The sequence below is a fragment of the Strigops habroptila genome, chromosome 1 (assembly GCF_004027225.2).
Source record: "Strigops habroptila isolate Jane chromosome 1, bStrHab1.2.pri, whole genome shotgun sequence".
NCBI lineage: Eukaryota > Metazoa > Chordata > Aves > Psittaciformes > Psittacidae > Strigops > Strigops habroptila.
Genome location: NC_044277.2, coordinates 18,884,011 through 18,906,989, shown reverse-complemented (window position 1 = coordinate 18,906,989; position 22,979 = coordinate 18,884,011). Strand labels below are relative to the sequence as shown.

The 22,979-nt window shown below is 41.8% G+C and overlaps 1 protein-coding gene across 5 annotated transcripts in view; it reads left to right on the top strand.

Annotated features, from left to right (window-relative positions):
- OXR1 (oxidation resistance 1) overlaps positions 1–22,979 on the top strand; it is a 261,974-nt gene that overhangs the window by 113,451 nt on the left and 125,544 nt on the right. For 3 of the 5 annotated variants that reach the window (XM_030481352.1, XM_030481360.1, XM_030481386.1), the window contains exon 3: positions 22,592–22,788. In XM_030481352.1, the coding sequence (XP_030337212.1) occupies positions 22,592–22,788 (197 nt within the window). Of the gene's footprint in view, positions 1–17,446; positions 17,613–22,591; positions 22,789–22,979 lie in introns of all 5 variants that reach the window. The other 2 variants (XM_030481344.1, XM_032919856.1) reach the window with 1 other exon arrangement.

Sequence of the window (22,979 nt, the reverse complement as noted above, 5' to 3'; positions counted from 1 at the left end):
TGTGGATCAAGCGTGGAGCTGTGAACACAGGAAGAGAGAAGGTTACAGAACAGTGGCAAGAAATATCACCTTTGTGAAAATGCTGTGCAGGCAGTGTCAGCTTCTCAGTAGCTGTGAGTTACTAATAAATGGACTTGTCACAGCTCAGCTTTGCTACAAATGTGGCTTGGCGGGGAGTGAGGAGGGACCTGGTCTTCCAAAGGAAGCTCAGGAACCATATGCCGTGTACCACATGCCAGCTTCCATCTCTGCATCCTGGACTCCCAGCTCAATTTGTGTTAATTACATAGACCGTGCATTCCCTGCTTAGGGGTCCTTAGTTAATGGCATAGATTTATGTCAATAAAACCAAATTTCTTGTATCAGCTGTTAGGCTTCAGTCAGAGAGAGACAGTGTTTTTTGGCATTGCTGCAGGTGTCACTGTCCTGGTGAGTTGTCCTCACCTTGCACGGCTGGTGGCCTCTGTTCTGTCCTTAGTTTCCCCTTTCTATTTGACAGTGGTTATATGACTATGGAGGATGAATGGCTCTGGCAGGTGCCGTAGGTGTGCAGCACAGGGAGGTTTTGCACAGGAACTCTCCTGCACTTGGCCTGGTTTGTTTCTGGTTTTGAGGAGCCCTGCTGCGCTAGCCCAGAAGCCTGCCCAGCACACTGAGCCACACAGCTGAAGGTATCACCACTGCCTGGCAAAGATGGGGGTGAAGCCATGCACTCTGTTTATGAACAAACCAAACTTAAATCCCAGAATTTGGAGGTTACTACTGGATTAAATATTGTGGATGCTGAAATCAGACTCGTTCAATGCAAAAATTGAAAACTATTACTTAGCTTTGGTTCTGAGCACTAGCTAGCTCTAATTTCAGTGCTTCTGAACATCAGGATGTTCCTTTAAACAGGAATATGGTTGTTTCACAGTGCACAATGCAATTCATGGCCTGAGATAATAATTCCATTTTACAGCTCAGCATCTTAATCCATTGCCTTTCAAAGCAGAGAAATCTGCTGAAGAGAAACATTTGTGCTGCACAGAACAGAAAACGGAGACAACTTGTACTTTTTCAGTGTTCTGCTTCTAAATGTTCCTCCTAAATGTACAGGAAACATGTCACTGTAAATAGTAAGAGAAGAAATATTGTACTTCACTGTGTAACCACTTTTAATCTGCTGAAGTTGGAAAATACCTACTGAGCTGGTATAATTGATAAAGCTTTGCTTTCCGAAGAGGTGTGGACACGAGTATGTACACTAGTTTTCCTGGTAGGTCGGTGCTAAAACTGTTGTTAAGACAAAATTAATTGGACTGCCCGTGCCATGAATATCAGAGCACATCTCTTCTTCTCTTATTTGCTTAATTGTACTTCTTAACTTTTAAATGCTATCTAATTTACTGGCATACAAATCCCTGCAGCTGGAACATCTGGAATTGAGCACAATGGGCTCGCTGTATGTTTCAAAGAAAGGTGTTCCACACATTTGATGGGTTTAGGGAAAGAGGGGGATGTAGAGGATTAGCGGCAAGCATGGAGAAGTGAACTTGCAGCTTTTCAGCTGGGAGGACTCTGACCAGTGGTGCAAAAAGTACCCTATTGGGAAGCTGAGTTTAAGCACTGCCTGAATTACTGGGGAGAGGTGATTGCTGTGTCAGTTTGCTGATGTGTCTGCATTCATCAGTAGACTTTACAGAGTGGAAATTCTTCTGCTCCACGTTTCTAGACATTCATTTCTGCCTGAATGTATTCTTTCAGTTATGACCATGTGCTTTAATGTCTAGACCCTCCTGTACTTTTTACGTTAAGAGGGGACAAGAAAAATTGCAATGAGACTTTTTTCTAGAGAAGACATCAAGCAGTTTAGTGTTGGGTTTGTAGGCAGTGCTTCTTAGAAAACACCAAGCTGAGGATATTGTAGCATGAGTGGGGGTTTTTGTTTTGTTTTACTTTGTTTTATTTTGTTTTTTGGTTTTTTTTTTTTAATAGCTATTTCTTGTTTGGGTACTTTTTTTGTAGCATCCTTTATGTAATACAAAGAATGATGTTAGCAACCCACTTACTTCAGGAATGAGCCTTTCTAATGGTGCACTTCTGTTTCATAAATTGCAAGATAGAGAAATTTGATCTGATGGATTTTGAGGTGGAATTGAAGAAGAGCAATGGACAGGGCCTGTATTGGTTATAAGGCTGTCTATGTATTCTCCTTGAAAGTACAGGAAGAAAGAAACCATTAGAGAAGAACAAAACTGCATTAATAATCTTTTATAATAGCATAGATGTTAACACCATGGACTGCATAATGTGTTTTGGTTTGTTTTGAAGGTGAACTTAACGATGAGTGCTGTTTCAGTAAAGGGAAATGGTGAAACCTAAAGTCATTGGTGATATCAGTTCCTAAATTTACATTCCACCTTTTGAAAGTCTTTTGAAATACAATATGTGTCCCTTAAATGCCATTTCTATAAGGAAAATGTAAGTAGGAGTCAGCCTGTTCGCAGCTGAAACCTTTATTTCAAGATGCAGGTAAGAGGCCAAAATAATTAAAATAATCACTGAGTTTTATTGTTATGACCTTTGGAACATTAATTTTATTACAGGAGTTGGGAATCAAATATGTGCCTTTTAAAGCTTTGTTTTAAAAGACAGTTGTCACAAGGATGGGTCTCATGATGTTAAACATAACAAGTTTAGATGTTGTCAACAATACATCATTTTATGGGGTAAATAACCAAATTAGTTCATGCTTTTATATTCCCTCTTCCTGTAAATGTCAGCTAAATGGGAATAAATTGCCTATCTGTTTCCAAATGTCACTTCTAGCCACCTGTTTTCTGAACTTCAGAGATGCTCACTAACAGCCCCGGTATTGCTTTGCCTCCCTGTGCTATTTATAGTTAATGTCAATACAAGAAGTTGTTTATTTCTCAAACTGGTTTACTTCTGGGAAATTAGGGATGTATCCCTCCTTTCAGAATTGACCTTCAGTGCTTCTAACCTGCCTCTGATCAGAAAAAGAGACATATTGCAGTTCCCCAATTTCCAACAGGATTAAACCCATATTGTTCTCTAAACTTGCAAAGTGATTCATGGGGTCTATAAGGCAGTGATCTCTTTAGCAAGGTTTCTTTTAAACTGCAGTTTTGCAAGCCTGTTAGCCCTGATAAGTTTTGTGTTCACTATCTTCTCACATGTCATGTGTCAAGCTGGCTTTAAGAGCTAGCTAGCACATTCAACAACTGCTGGTGGAAAGAAAGAGCGTGAAAATGAAATGTGACTTGCAGAAAAGCTGGAAAATTCCTATTCATGTGATTGCCCTGGATGAGTCACTGAAGTAGAATTGAGATGGCTTGTGGTGAGGGAAGGCAAGGGTTGTAATCCAGTGTGTCCCGTGTGGCCTGTTTGGTAGGAGGGGCAGAAGATGGAATGAGAGGTAGGGAAAAGCAGTTAGTTAAGGAATTCCTCCTCCACAAAGTATCTAAGGGTAAAAGAAAACAAAATGAAATTCTTGATGTAGTTCCTTGGTGAGCTTAATAGCTTTGAGGAAGGTTTTTGCCTCTTTGACAGTCTTGGTTCACAGGATAGAGGAAGGTCAAGAGACTGGCGCATGGAGGAGGAAATGTTCAGCCACCTGATTAATTTCAGAGCTGAATTGATGCCCATTTCTAAAACACAAAGCTTTATAGCAAGATGGCATTTTAGATCTTAGCACCGATTAAACACCCTCCTGATTCTGCAGTTCTGAAGGCACCAATAATTCTGGAGTGACAAGAGGTAAAACTCTCGTGAGGGACAGGCACTGACCTGAGAGGTGGCTGACGTCAGTGTCACAGCAAGTGGTTGCTGAGAAAGTCACTTAGGAAATAGATTGCTTTTGACAAGGGTTCCTGGTATTAGAGTGACTCCATGGAGAAATGATTTTTGAAAGCTGTTGTAATTTCTTAGGCAGGGCTTGTTTTGCTGAGTAGAGGAATATCTTAAAAACAGCTTTTCCTTTCACTATATGGTATCTGAAAGTACCCACAATTTCTGAATGGACTGGGCTTTTTTCTTTAAGACTGGTGACAACATCCTGTCTGACAGAGGGGCTTCTAACTTTATGCTTTGGAATTAAAGCTCTCTCATTTTCTCATAAGCAGGATAATGGGTAAAAGAATTACAGTTATATTATTATTATTATTAAATTATAAAGACATATGCACATTATTACATTTACAGACGGGATACTTTTTGATTTAAAGCCATCTGGGGGAAAAAAATCCACCACCACCAAAAAACCCAAATAGGCAATGATCATGTACAATGCTACATGCAGCCAGGCCTGTGTGGACCTCTTTGGGGATCTGGAGAGCCCAGGGGTACGCCTGTGGTGTGGGGCTTGCAGGAGAAGCCAACTGGGCATTGGGCAAGCACAGCATTTTCCGGGATGAAATCATGGGGGCATTTCTCTGGCTCCACCCTTAGGAAATCAGGGGAGGGAAGTAGGAGGGATAGCCCTGTATAATTGTAAATCTTTCAAAACGGTGATGGAAAGTCTGTCCCATTACAGGCTTGTTTCTCTCTGTCCTAATTTTTCAGGTAGCCTGAGTAAGGTGGTCATATACCAGAAACTAAAGCACACAGATACACCAATAATTTCTTACTTTTTGTGTGTGTGTTTAACACCTCAGTCTCCAGAAAGATGTAATTTGTTCATTGGGTCCTGCTTTGTGCTCCATGCTGATGGCACCCTGTCTCTCTTATCCTCTTGTTGCTCCAGCAAAACAGGACAGATGCAGTTGAGGGTACTTTAATATGGTCTATCAGGGGTACAACCAGAAACACCTTCCTAGAGGAAAAAAGAGCCCTAAATCTCAAGAGGGACTAAATGGGTATCTGTGTCTTGCAGTTCACTGCCTGCCAAGAGAAGGAATATGAAAGTGATGGGGGAAAGCAAGAGGAGAGGGGAAGACCTGAGTATGCAGAAGGCATGGGACTCCCAGAATGGACCTTCAGGGTGGGAGAGGGTCTGCTAGAGTAAGAGGAAGAGACAATGAAATGACAAGGCAGGGATGTCCCGGCTCTGTTGGGCACATCTTTAGTGATAGAGCCCTGCCCTCCTGAGTGGTGGCCTCTCTTGGAGGGTGATAATTTCAAGCTGCTGCCAGAATAAAGACCTAGGAAACAAAAAGGAAGTGATTTCTTATCAGGGTGTTATGTGCAGCCAGTTTAAATGGATTTTGCAGCCATTATTTATATTCCTGATTGAAATGCACAGGCTACTACATCTGCAGTAGTTCTCCTGATGTTTCTGCTCTTGGAAGCTTTACAAAATCTGATTGCTTATATTATTTCTCCATCCATCTTTTATTCTATTAAAAAAAAAAAAACCCTAGAAAAAAGAAAAAAAATTCCCTCCTGCAGTGACGAGTCTGTGTAAAAATAGTGTTGAAGTGGCTTAACTCAGTTCCATTCATTTTCTTATCTGAGTTTTTCTTATATACTTCTTTAGTCCCCTAATCATGGAGGAAGTGGAGCGATATGAGTGGAGAAGTATTAGAAAGAAACAAGAAGATTAAGAAGGGGGGATCTTTGGAGAAGTGCCATCCGCTTGATGGGCAGAGGAGGATGGGAAGCAGGGGACTTGCTGGGGTTTTACTGGGTTGGACAGATGAAAGACAGCACTATGGGCTGAGCTTGATTTCAAATCCTGAATCATGGGTCGTTTGTATGGATGTAAAGATAAGGAGATGAAAAGAGCTGTAGTGATTTAATATTGTCTTTCTTTGGAAACTTTTTCAGCATTTAGTGATAGGAGGAAGTGATAAAAGGCTGGATTGTTGGTTTTTTATTTTGTAATTCTGCTCTGACAAAAGCTGCAGCACCTTGAATTTTTAGCCTCGTCACCCCTAGTAAGACAGTAAGACTCTGAGCAGTGGTTGAGTGACTAAATAATCTGTTCCTCCATGTAAGCGAACTAAAATGCTGAGGAATAAACGAGGATATCCACTGTAAGAAGGTAGCAGTATGGATAAATTGCTTCCTGTCAGTCTTCTGTGAGGAGCTTTAAGTTGTAAGTGGGGGAATGAGTCTCAAAGGACTATCAGTCCAGCTCCACTAATGCCTAATGAACAAAATGAGAAAGTCAAGTCTTCTTTGGACCAACACTGCTGTCTACAAATCTAGCCTCAAATATCTACCATCAGTAAAAACTTTAAAATCCTAACATTTGATTGATGGTCTCACGCACAGTACAGTTGTGAACTTCATCTTGAAGCTTTGAAAATCCCTTCTCTGAAAACCTTGGAAGTGTTATTTGTGGAAGAAGCAGCCCCTCGGGCTTATGAGAGGCATATTGATGCATATTGAGCACATGTGTGCAAAAGTGTGCCTGGGCGTAAAATTGATTTGTGTTATCTCATTCCCTGCAGCCATTCAAAAAGGCACTGAATTTGCCTTCTCATGTCTTGAAGATCTCAATTATACATTTAATTGCTACCCAGAAGGCAACTTTGGAAGGGGAGTTCAGTGAACATGTAAAGTGCAAAGGCATTTTAGTTAAAAAAGAAGTAAACAAAGAAATACCATTAGACAGCAGTGGGAGCTATCTGGGAATGCTGCTTTTGGTTACATCTTTCGCAGGTATTGTAACTATAGAACTTGAATAAGAAGTTTTCAAACTTTTCCTTTTTTTTTTTTTTTTGGTAATTTGAATTAGTCTCTGCTAGAAGCTGTATTTTAAAGAACTCTGGTACTGGCACTGTAGCAGATTTAGAAGATCACCCAGAGAAGCAGTGAATTGCTGCATTACAGTTTTCTCTTGCAGCACTGCTGCTGTTTCCCAGTCATTAAAATTCTGCTGTTGCTGTTTGAGTCATGGGAAATCCTGAAATGGCTGAACAAAATGCAGCTCAGTATTGGGGCCAGTTCTGCTTAATATTTTTATCAATGATCTGGAAGAGGGGATCAAGTGCACTCTCAGTAGGTTTGCAGACAACACCAAGTTGGGTGGGAGTGTTGATCTGCTGGAGGGTAGGAAGGCTCTGCAGAGGGATCTGGACAGGCTGGATTGATGGGCCCAGGCCAGTGGTATGAGGTTCAACAAGGCCAAGTGCCGGGTCCTGCCCTGGGGCCACAACAACCCCATGTAATGCTACAGGCTTGGGGAAGAGTGGCTGGAAAGCTGCCTGGCAGAAAAGGGCCTGGGGGTGCTGATTGATGGCTGCTGAACATGAGCAGCTTGTGCCCAGGTGGCCAAGGAGGCCAACAACATCCTGGCCTGTATCAGAAATAGTGTGGCCAGCAGGGTCATGGAAGCAATTGTCTCCCTGTAGTTGGCACTGGTGAGACTGTATCTCAAATCCTGTGTTCAGTTTTGGGTGAGAAAGACATTGGGATGCTGGAGTGTGTCCAAAGAATGGCAATGAAGCTGCGAAGGGTCTAGAGCACAAGTCTTATGAGGAGTGGCTGAGGGAACTGGGGTTGTTTAGCCTGGAGAAAAGGAGGCTCAGGGGAGACATTACCACTCTCTACAACTACCTGAAAGCAGGTTGTAGCAAGGTGATCGTCAGTCTTCTCCCAAATAACAAGCAATAGGATAAGAGGAAATGGCTGCAAGTTGCACCAGAGCAGGTTTAGGTTGGATATTAGGGGAAATTTCTTCACTGACGGGGTTGTTAAGTGCTGGAACTGGCTGCCCAGGGAAGTGGTGGAGTCACCATCCCTGGAGGTATTTAAAAGATGTGTACGTGTAGTGCTTATGCCAGGTTAAAAAAGCATATACACTCCTACAAAAGTATACAAAAATTGTTTGGCTTTTTATTCCATTTAAGCTCCACGTTGTCAATATTGTTTTACCTACTTATTATTTAGCATAAGCAGAATCAAAATGATGTAATCATTTTGTCTTTTTTTGTTATTTGTCTTTTTACTTCATCATAACAGCATCGTGAAATGATCTGTGATTATTCTTTTCTTTTTCTGCTCTGCCCGTCCTTCCACTTCCCTCCCACACTCTCTTTCTCTTAGAAGTTTTATTACTCATTCTTATTTAAAAATATATAGGGATATATTATGGGAAGGAGATTTTGGTTTCTGAAGAGGGCTTTTCTTTTCACATCTTGTAATTGATTTTCACACAGTGGGATTTAAAATGTCACTGGCCCCATCAGCTTTTTACCAAGTTATATAACTTCCTTGTTTCTCAGCACTCTGTAAAGATGAGATGCAGTAGCTGCAGAACAGATGAAGAGGTCAGTCCTCATACATTAAACACTATCTTTACCCTTTCTCCACTTATATGTTACATGTCCTGCTTTTTTTATAGGAGCAGATCACTAATTTCTATCATATTAACATTAAAAGCTTTATATTCTGAGAATATGTGTCCTTTTATGAATTACTGAATTCCAAGCTTTTGTTTGTTTGTTTGTTTGTTTGTTTCCTGCAGTATATAGCGCAGAATAAATGGAATAGAAGGTCAAGGAACTCTGTATTTTTTTCACACAAATTGTGAGTCCTCCGATGTGCTAAATATATGTCATCTGGGTGCCCAATTATCTTGGAAAAGCTGTGGAACTGGATCTGCAGGATGTCACTGCAATGATCAGTACCAAGACAGACACTGGACTGCTGTATGTAATTCATGGAACCATAGAATGGTTTGGGTTGGAAGGGACCTTAAGATCATCCAATTCCAACCCCCTGCCACGGGCAGGAACATCTTCCACTAGATGAGGTTGTTCCAAGCCCCGTCCAATCTTGCCTTGAACACTGCCAGGGATGGGGCATCCACAACTTCTGTGGGCAACCTGTGCCAGTGTCTCACCACCCTCACAGTAAAGAATTTCCTCCTTGTATCTAACCTAAATCTCCCCTGCTGCATATTCCTGCCACAGAATAGGAACAAGCTTTCTGTCTGATTTTAGGTATCTATCTCCAAATGAATGTTTGTGTTGCTCTCCAATATTTCTATAAAAACCAAACCCAGCATTAATATTACAGCCAAACCAAGTTCAAATTGGATTTCATTTACTGAAAACATGGATTTTTCTAGAGGAACGTATTATTTTAGACAAAATTTGGAAAGCATGAGAGTTTCCCAGTCCAAAGTTTGACTTCTTCTGGGTTTTGACTTTAGTGGAAAGTTTATTTTTTGAGCTTAAACCATCCTGAAAGTGGAAATCTTGACTGCACGGAACACTGGAGCTTTCAAGCTCTGTACTAAAGGAGTTGGACGCGGGTATTTACGCTGCCAAGGTTTTAAGGAGAGGACTCTGCCTGGCACCCGGAGCTGGAGCAGAGCCATTTGTACACCACAGCTACAGGCAGGAGCAGGGGGTGCCTTTTGGCCCTTTCCTGTCTGTGCTCAGTGAATGCAGGTGCCAAGCAGTGTCTGTGTCCAGTTTGGGTGGGCAGGAGGCCTTTTCCCTTTTCTATCCTTTGAGTTTGCTGTAAAGACTTACACAGGTTTTAGTAAGTGTTTTTTGCAGGCTACTAATATGGAAAGGAGTTAGCCCCACATTTACTGGGATCTGAACTAAGTATAGATAAATGCAGAAGGCTGTTGGAAGTGCATGGAGGAAAAAGGATCTAGTCTCTTCATTTTTTTCTGTTGATTTATGTTCCTAAATTCTTCCTCACATTTGTTCAAGTGTGAGAGGTTTTACTTTTCTGTTCAGGAGAACAATTAGCAAGGCTTAGCCATAATATTTTGATTTCCTAATAGTTACTTTTCATAGAAGATGAGCCAAGGAAAAAACCCACACATTGTGATATTAGTTAAATACATCTTGAAATCCTGCCAGTGGTTCCTGAAAAGAAAATTTGCCGATTCTTACTTTGCATTTAGACGAAAAGCCTCTGATTTATATGGTAGGACTTCTAAAATCTTGACAGTTTTATTGCATGCATCTAAATCCAGCTGCTATGTTTTAGCTTGTATGTTGTTTTCTTACAAATTCTGATCGGGTGGTTGTTTAACAGTTCTGCCTTGGAGCTGAGCTCTAGTTAGGAAGCTAAATACATAAATGTTTCCAAACTCACTTGCCTCATTTAACATGCTGTGGCCTCATTTGTCTTCTGGGCTCTGGTTTTGATCACTTCCAACTGTGCTTAAATCTCCCCCTTTTTTTTTTCTTGTACTGTCAGACACCAGCTCCTCATCTCCTGTACCTTCTCTGTTCAGCTGCCTGCCGAGGCTTATGTCAAATCATGGCAATCTTAACATGGCAATGCCAGACCAGCCTTGAGGTGCTCTTTGTTCCGCACTAAGCAGGAAAAAAGCCTCACTGTGCTTTGGAAAACCACAGTATAGTGCTTTTTTATTGGATTCTTCTTTAATGTCGTTTACTATGATGCCTATAGATTGCTAACTTCTGGTGGTGGGTGTAGCTGTAGTACTTACAGCAATTCTGCTCTCTGGGCTTATTGATTTAAAAATAATAATATAAAGCCCTGCAGGGCAGCTGTGTTCTACAGTCTCTTTTTTCTGTGTTTGTCCAACTCTATTTTGTGTCATTGTGAGTAAAAAGGAAAATAGGAAAAAGATTGTTGCTTGTCGCAGCCATAAATCTAAGTGGTGGTTTAGGGGAAAGATCATCCTTTTTGTGCTGGTAAGGACCTGTCTTTACTTCAGCATGAAACTGAATTATGGTTTTAGGTTGTCTTCTTGAATCTCAGTATGTGCTGCCTGGAAGTCCCACCTGCAGAAGGAAGGAGAAATAAGCAGCTCGAGCAGCAGAGGCAGACAGCCATCACTGCCACCCCAAAAGCGTAGGTGCGGCCCTGGATGCTGCTAGTCTTCCCCTGCCTTCCTGTTTTTCCTTTCTCTCCCCCAGAGTCCCCCCATCCACATGTGAAAGATTAAGAAGGTACCCAGTCTGCAGATAAAACTTCATCCCTTTGGTATGGTTGCAATGTCACTTCAGCATTTGTGAGGACTGCCCTGCTTGGTATCTTACAATCATAGAATCACAGAATGGTTTGTGTTTAAGTATCCCCCTTTAAGGAAGAGACCTTAAATCTCATCTCGTTCTAACCTCCCTGCCATTGGCAGGGACACCTTCCATCAGACCAGGTTGCTCCAAGCCCCGTCCAACCTGGCCTTGAACACTGCCAGGGATGGGGCAGCCACAGCTTCTCTGGGCAACCTGTTCCAGTGTCTCATCACCCTCACAGGAAAGAACTTCTTCCTAGTATCTAATCTAAATCTTCCCTCTTTCAGGTTAAAGCCATTCCCCCTTGTCCTGTCACTACATGCTCTTGTAAAAAGTCCCTCTCCAGATTTCTTGTAGGCCCCTTTAGGCACTGGAAGGCTGCTCTAAGGTATCCCTGGAGCCTCCTCTTCACCAGGCTGAACAAGCCCAGCTCTCTCAGCCTGTCTCCATACGAGAGGTGCTCCAGCCCTCTGAGCATCTTTGCTGACCCAAGAGAGTGCATTCAAGCACAGAATCACAGATTCAAGATGCATCTTGAAAGAAAGTAAGGAAAAAGCTGAGACATTTTGCTTTGGTGTTGTGCGGGTATGCTTTGCTTACCAGGAGCTGAGCCTTAAGGTGAGGATATGAACGGGCTTGTATCATCCTGGGCACTTAACTTGCTTCTCCCGCGTCAACTACTTTGTTTATTAATGCAACTTCTTACAAGCATCTAGATGCTCTGCAACATAAATAAAGAGTCTTGATATTTAAGTGTTTCTGTGGTGTAGCAGCTTGTTGGGTAACTCTGCAGAAGGATGCTAGCGTCTCCTCTGGAATGTTAGCACGTGCATATGGCTACTGGTCTGGTCCTTGTCAAGCTGTGACCTGCCTCTACAGCTGCTTCAAGAAATATGGCTCTGCCATACTAGGATGCTGAAAAGAGTCCAGGTACTTGGACTCTTAACCCCTCTAAATCTGATCTTTCTTTTTACTATTGACATTCCAATTGACAGCTAGAGGTACACACTGCACATGTAAAAAACCCCAAAAAGTTAGGTGGTATCTGTTCATAAGCCATGCTGTTCATCAGTGGTCACCTCCTTCCCTGGTTGGAGACAGCTGAGCCACCTTGCTGTTGGTCTCAGAGTCAGGAAGGGTCCTAAGGACATCACTGAATCAAGGCCCCTGTCAGAGCCAGGAGAGACTCAGAAATGCACAGCGGGTTTATTAAAGACTGAGCAGTAACACACTTCATGATGCTGCTCTCTATTTTAATTTAATTGACTGGGAACACTTGTCAGAAGAAAGTTCAGCTTCTGAGAAAATACTGACAAACTTGATAACTGCAGTACTTGATGTCAAGGTGAGTTTATTAAACACACAACTTAAAAATGAAGCCTTCAGTCTGAACCTATCAAAATGAACGTTGCTGTATTTTGAAAACCTTTTTCAATATTTATTGATGTCGTTGCTGTGGATATAAAATAAGGGAGTCCCTTGCTTTCTTAAGCAATTTTCTTTCCTAACGTTTAAGTTTTGCTGTGTGGTGTAGAAATGGTATATATTTTCATGCCAAGAAAGACTGAAAAACATTTTTCGTTATTCAAATATTAAAACCCATGTAAGTATTTTTAAACATACACTTTAAATTTTAGAGTTCTACATCTCTGTATCAATCTGAACTATGTAAGTACTAGACTACATATTTATTTTGCCTGTCATAGTTGTAAGTAGAATGCCCAGCCTGTCTGCTTGAAGCTCAGGCCTCAGGGATGGCTCTGCCACCTGGCAACCAGCAGTCCTGGCATTGTGCACAGACACGGCCTCCAGGGCACTTGCTGCCCTGTCCAGCAGGAGATCTGGTGGTGGCAACATTCTGTGTAGTCCAGAAGTGCCTTATGTTCAGCAAATGGGAGAAATAAAAATGGAGACACTCTCATTAAAGACAGGTATTTTAAAGTAGTGGTAATCTGCTATCTAAATCTCCAGTGGCTTCAAGCAGCTAGAGATATGCTTTGATCATTGTGTCATCAAAGCATAGTAGCTTGATAATGGGAGCAGAAACCAGGATTACAGGGGAGGACCTGAAAAGACCCAGGACTAAGTCATCTTAAGAGACAAGTGGGAATTTCATTTGTAAGGAAACTTGAAAAGAGAAATTGGCTGTCATAATGCTTAGTTTAAAACAAAAGCTAAGACAAGGAGAAAACTGCACTGGTGAGAGTGAATCATCATGGAATGGTTTGGGTTTGAGGGGACCTTAAAGCTCATCTAGTTCCAACCCCCCTGCCACAGGCAGGGACACCTTCCACTAGACCAGGTTGCTCCAAGCCCTGTCCGACCTGGCCTTGAACACTGCCAGGGAGGGGGCAGCCACAGCTCCTCTCGGCAACTCTTCCAGTGTCTCACAAGCCCCAAAGGGAGATGGAATCATCATAGAATGGTTTGGGTTGAATGAAGAGAGCCTTAATGGCCCTGATGAAGTTTCTAGGCATTGTTCATTGACAGCCAATATCCAAGTAAAACACATGCTTAGTGTAGGAGAGATACCAGCAGTGCCTCCTGTGTACAGCTCTGGAGACGCAGAATTCACTGAGAGTGGGAATTCTTACTGTGATCACATCACCTTTATTTTCTGTCCCCACAGTTAGGGGATGTTGAAATTACTGTTGAAATCTCAAACATTCTTATAACATAAAAACTCTTCATGTTCTTGAAGGGGTTTATTTTTCCTTTTTTTAATCATAGTTAGTTGTCCCCAGAATATATTTGCTTGGGTTCAGGTTGAACATGAACTCTGCTTGCCTGAGCTATTTTCTTCCCCCTTGGGGACGCTCATGCTGTGATTTCCATTTCCGTGGCTCCTGCAACTCCTGTGTCTCCTGCGGCTCCTGCTTCCCTGTCCAACAGAGCTTCTTCCAAAGCAACCAAGGTGGCGTATCATCAGTGCTTGTGGGCTGTGCTTGGAGGGTGAAGACATGAAGAAGTGTCTTTACAACCTTTAACGCTCTTGTGGTCACAAAGTAAAAAGTTGATAAAAATGTTCCTCCTACTACCACAGAACCGAGAAATAAAATAGTTGTGTGGATTTTCTGTTTGTTTTTAAGTAAGTAGGCACTGTTTCACAACCTGTCTGTTTGGATGTATGTTTTTCCTTTATATATAGATTCTCTTAGTACAACCTGTTATTAACCAGCTTACCAAGTGGCACTGCTTACTTTTTGGGATGACAAGATGCGAAAACATATATGCTGAAGATAGTGTTTCCTCAATAGGTGCAATTAACAGACTTCCCATTTTCTAATCGTGTCTGATGGGATCTTAACAAGGCTCTGGATCTCTGTCAGCTGCATGGCTGCAGAGTCTGAGTGAATTGGCTATGGGCTGGCATCCCCAGTCAGCCCTCTGGGCTCTTGTTGGAGCTCTGGAGGACATGCTGTTAACTGCCCTGCATGTTACTGACCCTGGGTGAAAAGAGCAAGCTGGTTGGGGTTAGTTGGAGCTGAATACCTAGAGCAGGAGGGTGTCCTGCCAGAAAGGTAGGAGGATAATTTTGTCTTGTTGAAGTACAAAATATTCCTGGATCTTTGAAGATGTTTCTTTCCCATCTGGTATGAGCTTGGCTAACCTGATTTATGAATCAGAAATGCAAAATAACAGGGCAAGCACTTTTTCAAACCTGCATGGCTAGTGCCTGGTGAAATTCCGAAGAAAAAATAGCTTGAATGAACATGTTTTCAGCGTAGGATCTAGTGTATATATCAAATAATAGTCAAAAAGCCAACCTATATAAAGCTCATTTTATACAGTCCATTAAAAATACTTGAGTTATGAATGAGTTGAAACCAACACCTTAATTCTGATGAAGGATTTCTCATTTTGCCAAGTTTCTAACTTGCCTTTGGTAAGTTAGGTGCTTTCACAGAAATTTATCTGATATTATTATATCCTACAGAGCACTCTGGGAACCAACTTATGTTCTTAGCAAGGAGAAATGCTAGCTGTGTTAGTCTTCTCAAGGAACAGCTTCTGTCTCTCTCTTCACTGTAACGAGAGTCTGCCCTTTGTGAATCGGTGCTAATAGCTTCGTTTTTCAACAGTTGCTTTTTGTCCTGTGAGGACTTAAATAAGAATATATTATGCACACATTGCAAATCTATATAATCTTTATTTCAGTGCTAACCTATATTGCAAAGGTATGAAGAAGTGGTATTTGTACAAATTGGATAACTCAGTTGCCTAAGATAGGTACTGTTTGGCTTACAGTTTAAGTTGCTAGCCTTTGTCCAGTCTTGTCATTGACCTGTATTGAATGAAGACAGGTGGTGCTCCCAAAGACTTCTAGGTATTAGTTATTTTTTAGTCCTAACATCTCTGTAATGTGCTTTGCCTGGTTCTTAGAAAAGTCAAACAGCAATAATGGCTTTCAGAGTGCAGCCCTGTAGCCCCCATGCCTGGTGGGAAGTAGATAGCCTTTTTCAGAGGGCATTTCAAAACCTCAGTGTGAGGAGTTGTCTTGTGGCTCTCAGAAGTGGAAGGGAGGCTCCGCATGGGAAGGAGCATGAGGAGAGTTTGGATGATTGCCTGTGGGATGTGTGTCTTCTGCTGCTTGGGTTGACATCCCTTCTCAGCCCCACAGCCTGGTGGCAGGTCACGTGAGCATGGTCTTTGTGCTCTCTGCAGCATGTTCTAATGCTCAGGCTAAAGCCAGAGGCTCTCTTGCTTGCTGCACCTCTGCTCCCAGGCCAGACCAGAAGGTCCCCACTTGCCTGGAGGCACTGCAGCCAATGTGCTGTTGTATCTCCCTGGACTGAGATGCTCCTGGCTGGATGTTTTGAGCTCCTGGCTCACTGTTTTGTTTATTATCTTTTCCCCATTCACAAAATGCCTTTACACCTCACTGAATTTTCAGTGATGAGATCAGAATGTCTTATCCCATGCACGTCTGTGGAATAAAGATAATAATGATGTATAAATCTGGTTTATGTTTTGAAAGAAGTCTTGAAGTTGTTTCACTGTGTACATTTCAAGTTGTATGAGCTATTGGGCAAGGCAGAAGAATGTGCAGATTTGCATTTCTATATCTTAGGACAAGCATATCCACAGCAGCTTCTTCAAACCTGAGCTGCAGCTGCCTGCTGTGCTGATGCTGATTTGTCGAGATGGTAGAACTAGTACACACAAATCTGTGGTACTGTCAGAACTTTGTAACTTCCAACCTCCTTTGCCATCTCTTTGAGAAATTGAAAGGCCCTTTTGCTTCCAAATTTTGCTACATAAATATATGCGTGCTATGATTGAATATGCTGTAGCAATCTCAGGAACATTAAATGCCCAGGGATATTGCAGCTGACTTGTAAACAACACAGAAAACAGTCAAGCCTAGGGTTAGAATCAGAAATGTAAATGTAATTGCCTAAATTAAAGGCTATGGATAAAACAGCTTTGTTGATGTACAAATTACTTGCAGTTAGCACAGAAAATAATTGATATTATGACAAAGTTAATTATATGGAAAAATGCTACGAGTTTATATGGCTTCAATGTAGGTGAGGTATTCCCTGTGTCTCAGGTTATGCCATGCAGCTCCCAGACCACGGGCTACACTGCCTTTGAAAACTCTGAATTCAGTAATATAGGATGTGGTCCTGCATGATACAGGATATGTGAAAATCTCACAGTAATTTTCAGGCAAATAGGATGTGGGTGCTGGTTGCATAGCTTATAGTAGAGAGATTTCAGAAATAGCTCCTTCTAATCAAGTGAAGTGAAGACTTTCCATAGTGATACAACCTTAGAATAGTTTGGACACTTTGAACCCATCCTTATAAATAAAATTGCATTAGATATAGTGCTACAGTATTAATGAGACAAACAAGAATAAAACAGAAATTATCATTGCTTTAAAATCATTATGCAAAATTTTGCTGTGCTGAGTATGACAGAGCTGGAAATTTCAAGACCCATGCAAATTATACTAAAGTAGATCTGCGTAAAGCATTGGAAGAGCTTTTGTGAAAATGGAACTAGTGGGAGTTATTTAAATAACAGTATAGCAGCTATTAACAAAATAGCATGATTCAAAATAGTAATTTACTTTACACATCTCTTCTAAAACATGTCCAGAATCAAGATAACAACTGTCAGCAAATAGTACAGCACTACAACCCACTCTCTCAAAATCCTGAAGGAAAAGATCAAGAAATTCTCATCCCTGACAAAACACACACCCTAGTTGTAGAGCATAATAGTTCCACTAAGTAAAGCAGCTGTAAAATATTATACAGCCGTGGCGAAGCCATATGATCTTAAGCTCTTAATCCTTGCAAAAGCTTAGGCAGGAAAAATAGAATGAACTGTATATACTGTGACTATCTGAGTTATATTATGTATTTAGTATGACCACTCCATCTTCCTCTCCATCATCATCATCATCATGACCTCCCTCTCCCCTGCTGCCATGCCTCATCCTCCTGCACATGCACATCTCCAGGCCCATCTGTGGTATGTAGAGTGCTTTGACTCCTTTGCCCATGGACTCACTAACCCTTCTCTCCCAGGCAGTGAGAATGCCTTGTCACACTTGAACCACAAGTGGATTCTGGATTCTTGCGCTTGGAGTTCATGGATGTAACCTGGCAGCAACCAATCTATATGTCTTCTGTAAATGGTCCTCCAAGGGTTTACCTGTAGCAGTGCTGTCATGCTCCCAGGAATAATCACAAGGTTTGTGTTCATTTTTGTAAGTCTTTATTCTGTGATATGCCCCTGAAACACATGAGGCACCAACCTTGTCTATAGGTCTTGTTAAAAGGTGTGGGTTGTCGGTTCCACACATCACAAAACCAATTTTTCAATTAGATACTCTTAATCTTTTCCCTTGAAGCGTAGTGGAAACTTCTGGTTTGGTTTTGGCTTTTCTTACAGAATGAGGGATGGTGGCAGTTTTCCTGAATGTACTGGGACCACTTCCATAGGGATGACTGGGAAGTGGAGAGGGTGGGTTTGGTTTGCTTTCTGATACTTTGACGATTAACAACCGTTGTGTCTTTAATTTGCATGGTAATTTATTGTAGTGCGTGTAAAGGAACAAAAAGAGTGTTTGGTATGCTTGTTCTACATGCTTAAACACATATGCTGGGGGCATGGAGCAAAATCTGATGTTGAAATGTCACAATGTTTTTGCACATAGCTCTTGCGCCTGCCATGTATTCTTTCCTAAGGTTGGTCTGGATGTTGCGTTGTTGATACATACCTGCTGCTTTGGATTGCTTTTTGGGCTGTGTAGGTGTGAGTTCATTCCTAATCCTTTCATGATGCTGCCTGTGTGAAGGTCATCTTGTTCTTGTTTTCTGCCATCGAGTGATCTCATAAGCTGCTTGCATTATCAGGAAACTCTGCTGCATGATCAAAATGTAAAGGAATGGTCTGAAGGGCTTTGCTGTGTGTTTTTTTTGTTTACTGACAGACATCGATTTTAGTGGTGTTCTATTTTCTAGCTGCTTTGTGGTGGTTGATTTTGTTTCCTTCTGCAGTTCATAATGACCAATTCAGATTTGAACTGCAAGTATGTTGCACTTCGTTGTGTGTAGTACTTGGGCGGTACTGGGGGAGACCTAGCATGCTCTGGGTGGCTCTTTCTGTGTGAAACCCCTCCGCCTTCCAGCAATCTTTGGCTCAAGGAATTTGCTTGCTGGAGCACCTGCATGCTTCACAGCCCTTAATGGATGTTTTCTGCCTTACTTGTGTCATTCTTCTTTGTACCAAGCGATGCTCCTAGCCTGCACAATCATCTCTGTTATGCAGTTATATACTGTTCAAAGAAGTACTTTGTTGTGTTTATTTCAAACTTGCTGCTTGCCTTCATTTGGTGCTTCTTAAATCTCTTGCAGTGCAAAACAATTTACTACTCCCTTTCCCCATGCCTGGTGGCTGTAGAGGTCCCTGTTCTGGTCCCCTGCCAGCAGCTCCTTGCCACAGTCTGTTTCGTCTTGCCCCATGAAGAACCAACTCATCATATCATGGGTGTTTTCATCTATTCTAGTCTAATCCTGCTCTCTTCTTTTGGGGGGGATGGCCAGAGCTGCAGGAAGTATTCAAGAGCATTAAACAAAAGATTTTCCAGCAACCCTCCATGGCATTGCCTCATGCTGCAAACCAACAGAAGGAGCCTCAGGCAGTAGATGGACCCTGCCTGCAGAGCACAAGCCTTTTACCTGATCCCTCTAAATTGCCACAGCAGCCAAGAAATGCTGGCCATGTGCAGGTGCAGATGTGTGTGGAGGCTGGGGATGGGGGGACAGTGTGTCCAGAGGGGAACAGTTTATTGTGGCTAGTCCATGGACACCAGGGGGTTAGGCCTTCTCCTGTGTTTAAGTTATCAGACCTTTGCAGTGCTGTGCTGAAAACAGAAGTTTACTTTTTCTACAGAATCAGATAAATCCTGGCTGCCAACATCAGTTTAAATCACATTTCTTGCTACAAAGAAATCAAATTCATAAGCAGCTCTTCTAGGCATTCAAAAATACTAAATGCATCTCTGAAGAATAGGCATCACTCTCCAAATGAATGATTTTGCTTCTGCCATTAACTGTGTAGTAAAATCTTTGTGATAGTCACAAGGGGTACAGGGAGATTTTTTGTATTCAATAGATAAGAATGGCCTAGGCTTTCTTCCAGATATTTGTTGCAATAAGACATTCTTACTTAGAAATTCACAAAGACCAAATTGTACAGATTCCAGCCTCTGGGATGCTTTGTATGCTTGTTTGTTTCTACCATAAATGGTTTAAACGCCTTTTTTTCCCCTTTCCTTCCAGACTGGACTGCCAGCCGTGATTGGTTTAGGTGCTTTCAAGACGTGTTTAGAGAATAATGCCTGATGGGGGTTTTTTTCCCCTTCTGCTTTACAAAAATTCAGTTTGCAATTATAACATGAAAAAGTGCATGGATTGTATTAGGAACAGAATAGGTTTGTAATAGGGAATGCCAGGGATGAAATTCTGATGCTTGTAAAATCTGTAGCAGAATCCCAGGGAATTAACTAGCCTCAGGACTTCAGGACTTCCCATGTGCATGGGCTGCTCAGAGCACTTCATGGCTGATGCCCAAACACCCGACCACACGGTCACATTTTCTTTTGAGGGAAATGGTAAGAGTCAGTTCAAAGTGACCCGTTCCCAGGAGGTGCTGCGGGAGAGTGCAGGACGCCAGCTGATCAGGAGGAGGTAGAGGCTGGAGCCATCTGTTAGGCTGTTCCTAAGATGCAGTAGAAAACTTTGCAGTTGTATGCAGAGGATGAAAGAGAAATAAAGCGCAAGTTCAAAAGCTAGTCCGTGTATCTACCTACAGGTATGGCATATCCCACAGCTTGGAGAGGCACATTCCTCTTGGATTGGCTAAATGAGCAAATCCTCTCCGATTGATTGACTGGCAGGATGCTGAGAGGAAGATCTGGGCTTTGTGCCTTGTAGATGAGAGGCACCGAGGAGTGACTGTGCAGGTCTCAGATAGCTGATGTTACTGGCGTGAGCAACATCTGTTCTACGAAAGTACGCTGAGATATAAATGGAGCAAATGGGGGTTTAATGGGTTATTAGCAATAGTGCAATTGAATTGTGTATTTGAACAGGGTTATCTAAAACTGAGGTGCTACTCAGCATGTTCCAATGCCATCCAAAGACCGCATTTCCAGATCCAGCCAGCAGCAGCTGCGTAGCCCCTCCTCCTGCCCTGCTTGAACTTCAACCCAGATGGGTTCTCTCAATTAATTGTCAGCAGCTGGGCCTTCATGGTCATTCCATGTTAGCCTCTCCTCTGAAGTTAATGCTTTTGCTGGGAAGGTGCCTGTCTGTTTTAACACCTGAGTGAGAACACAGTCTTGAAATGCTCGCTGGCATGCTGTCTGCAGCAGTGTCATTTAGGGTCACACCAAGCAATATTGAAATACCTGTGGTGACTGTTGTTGAAAAGTTAGTTGAAGGCTGCTACAGAATACATAAAGATTAAAAAGATTTGCCATAGTATTTCTTATATCTTTTATTTATTTTTCTACAAGCAGACAGCCTGAAACAAAGCAACAATGAGGAATGTGATCCTGATGCATTCCACATTCATATTCTTTTCTGTCAAAGAATAAATAGTTTCAGGTCAACTATGCAGTTTTAATATAAATAACCAAAACCAAACACCACACAAAGCTAGTGATGAAGCAGGATGCTGGAAAAAGGGTCAGGCTTCAAAACACACACAGGACTCAGGCTTTCTTTGCAAGACATGGTGGTCCAGTGAAGATTCACTTCAAAGGCTGCAGCGCTTTTTCAAACTATTTGCCAGGCATTACTGTATCAATGACAGTTCAGGTGGGCTGAAGGAAGATGCATTTGAGTCAGTTGCTTGGTTTTGTCAAGTCATTCCTATAAAGGTCTGTCCTTATTTGAACTTGTGTCTTACTCAGCTGACCCTGTTAGCGGTGCAGTCTGGATTGATTGAGACCCTGTATCTTTCTTCCTTTCCTGTCAGCAAAAGCACTTTGGCATTACAGAACTTTATCATTTTACTTCACTTGTTTCAAAATTTCAGAGTTATTATGATCCCTTCATCTCAAATCAGTATCTCACTGCAATGCCATAAGCCTCTTTTACTTCCAGGAACAAATCATGTAGTCAACTATATACATTTATAGAGACCTAATTTAAGAAACGTGTTTACAAAATCCAATGTGTATGTAGTGAGCATCATAACGGAGCATTTGTCTCTATTCAATAAATCTAGTAGTATAATAACCTCTATTTTATGTTGCCTGAGATAGAGCAGATGCCAGAACTACAGTGATTCAGTGATGGGAGTGTATTCAGCACCACTCTGAAGTAGGATTAGAGAGTTTTTCTCCCTCCTGCAGAACTCTGACAAAATGACTAGATTTGGGGAAGGGTGGAGAACAATAGTGTCATTTGCCTTGATTTTAGCAAGCCTTTTGACACTCACTCTCACAATATACCTGTACACAACTTACAATGTTATATCTAGATGTGTGGACAACTAGATGGGTAAAAAACTGGTTGGATGGTTGGTCTCAGAGGATAGTGGTTAATAAGATATACTCTACCTGGATGCCATTAACAAGTTGAGTGATAGTGATTTCTTCTGCAGTACAGAGAATTTATCTTCCTCTGTCCATTGCTGTTGCAGTGCACAAAATGGTACCTGGGGTTAGTCAGATTCTTGAGTTTCAGTGAAAAACAACATGTTGAACCTGTTGCAGAATGAGAAATGTAGTTGTAGAGCTCTGTCTGAATTCAGAAGATCCTAAGTCAGTGCTTTTCTCTTGGACCTTTCAGCAACGTTGTGCAAATGATTTAATTTCTCCATACTCCCCTCATCTGTGGAAACTTCAGCCAGGCAACTTAATGATAGGTTAATTGTTGGCAGCTCATCTCTCTGAAATAGAGTAGGGACTGGTTGTTCAAGCAGCTCAGCAGGCTGATCTGAGGGCATTTCACCATTTGTAGTTACATGTAAGATGCAAGTGCTGTGACTGATTTAGAAGGAGCTGAATGGAGAAATTAATACAAGGCCTAATTTATCACTGCTGTTCTGTGTTCTGCTATGACATTCACAAATTGTTGTACAATTCTGTTATTCTCCGCGTAGTCTAGGTATAGAATGATGGATGGTAATACCTTGCTGCCTTAAATTGCCTTTAGATTAAAGAAAAAGTCCCAGTCGGTGGATATTGGTGGGCCAGGATGCAACCCAGTGGCACCTGAAGCTCAGACACCTCAGCAGAGTAAATCTTTGCTTGCCACTAAGACAGCTGCTTCTGAGGAGGAACAGAACAACACCACAAACACCCAAAGGCGCAATCCACGGAGGAGTGAGTTGAAGAGATATTACACCATTGGTGAGTTTTCTTTCACAGAAAAAAATCAAATATACTTAATAAATAGTCAAGGTCTTTGTGTTTATCTGTGTTTTATTTCTTTTGGTTAATTGCAGTTGGCTACTAAGATTACAAATGCCCACAGCGAGCATTAAAATGTCATATTTTAATGCAGATGTGAAACCACTCTGAAGAATTAACCTGCTTTATTT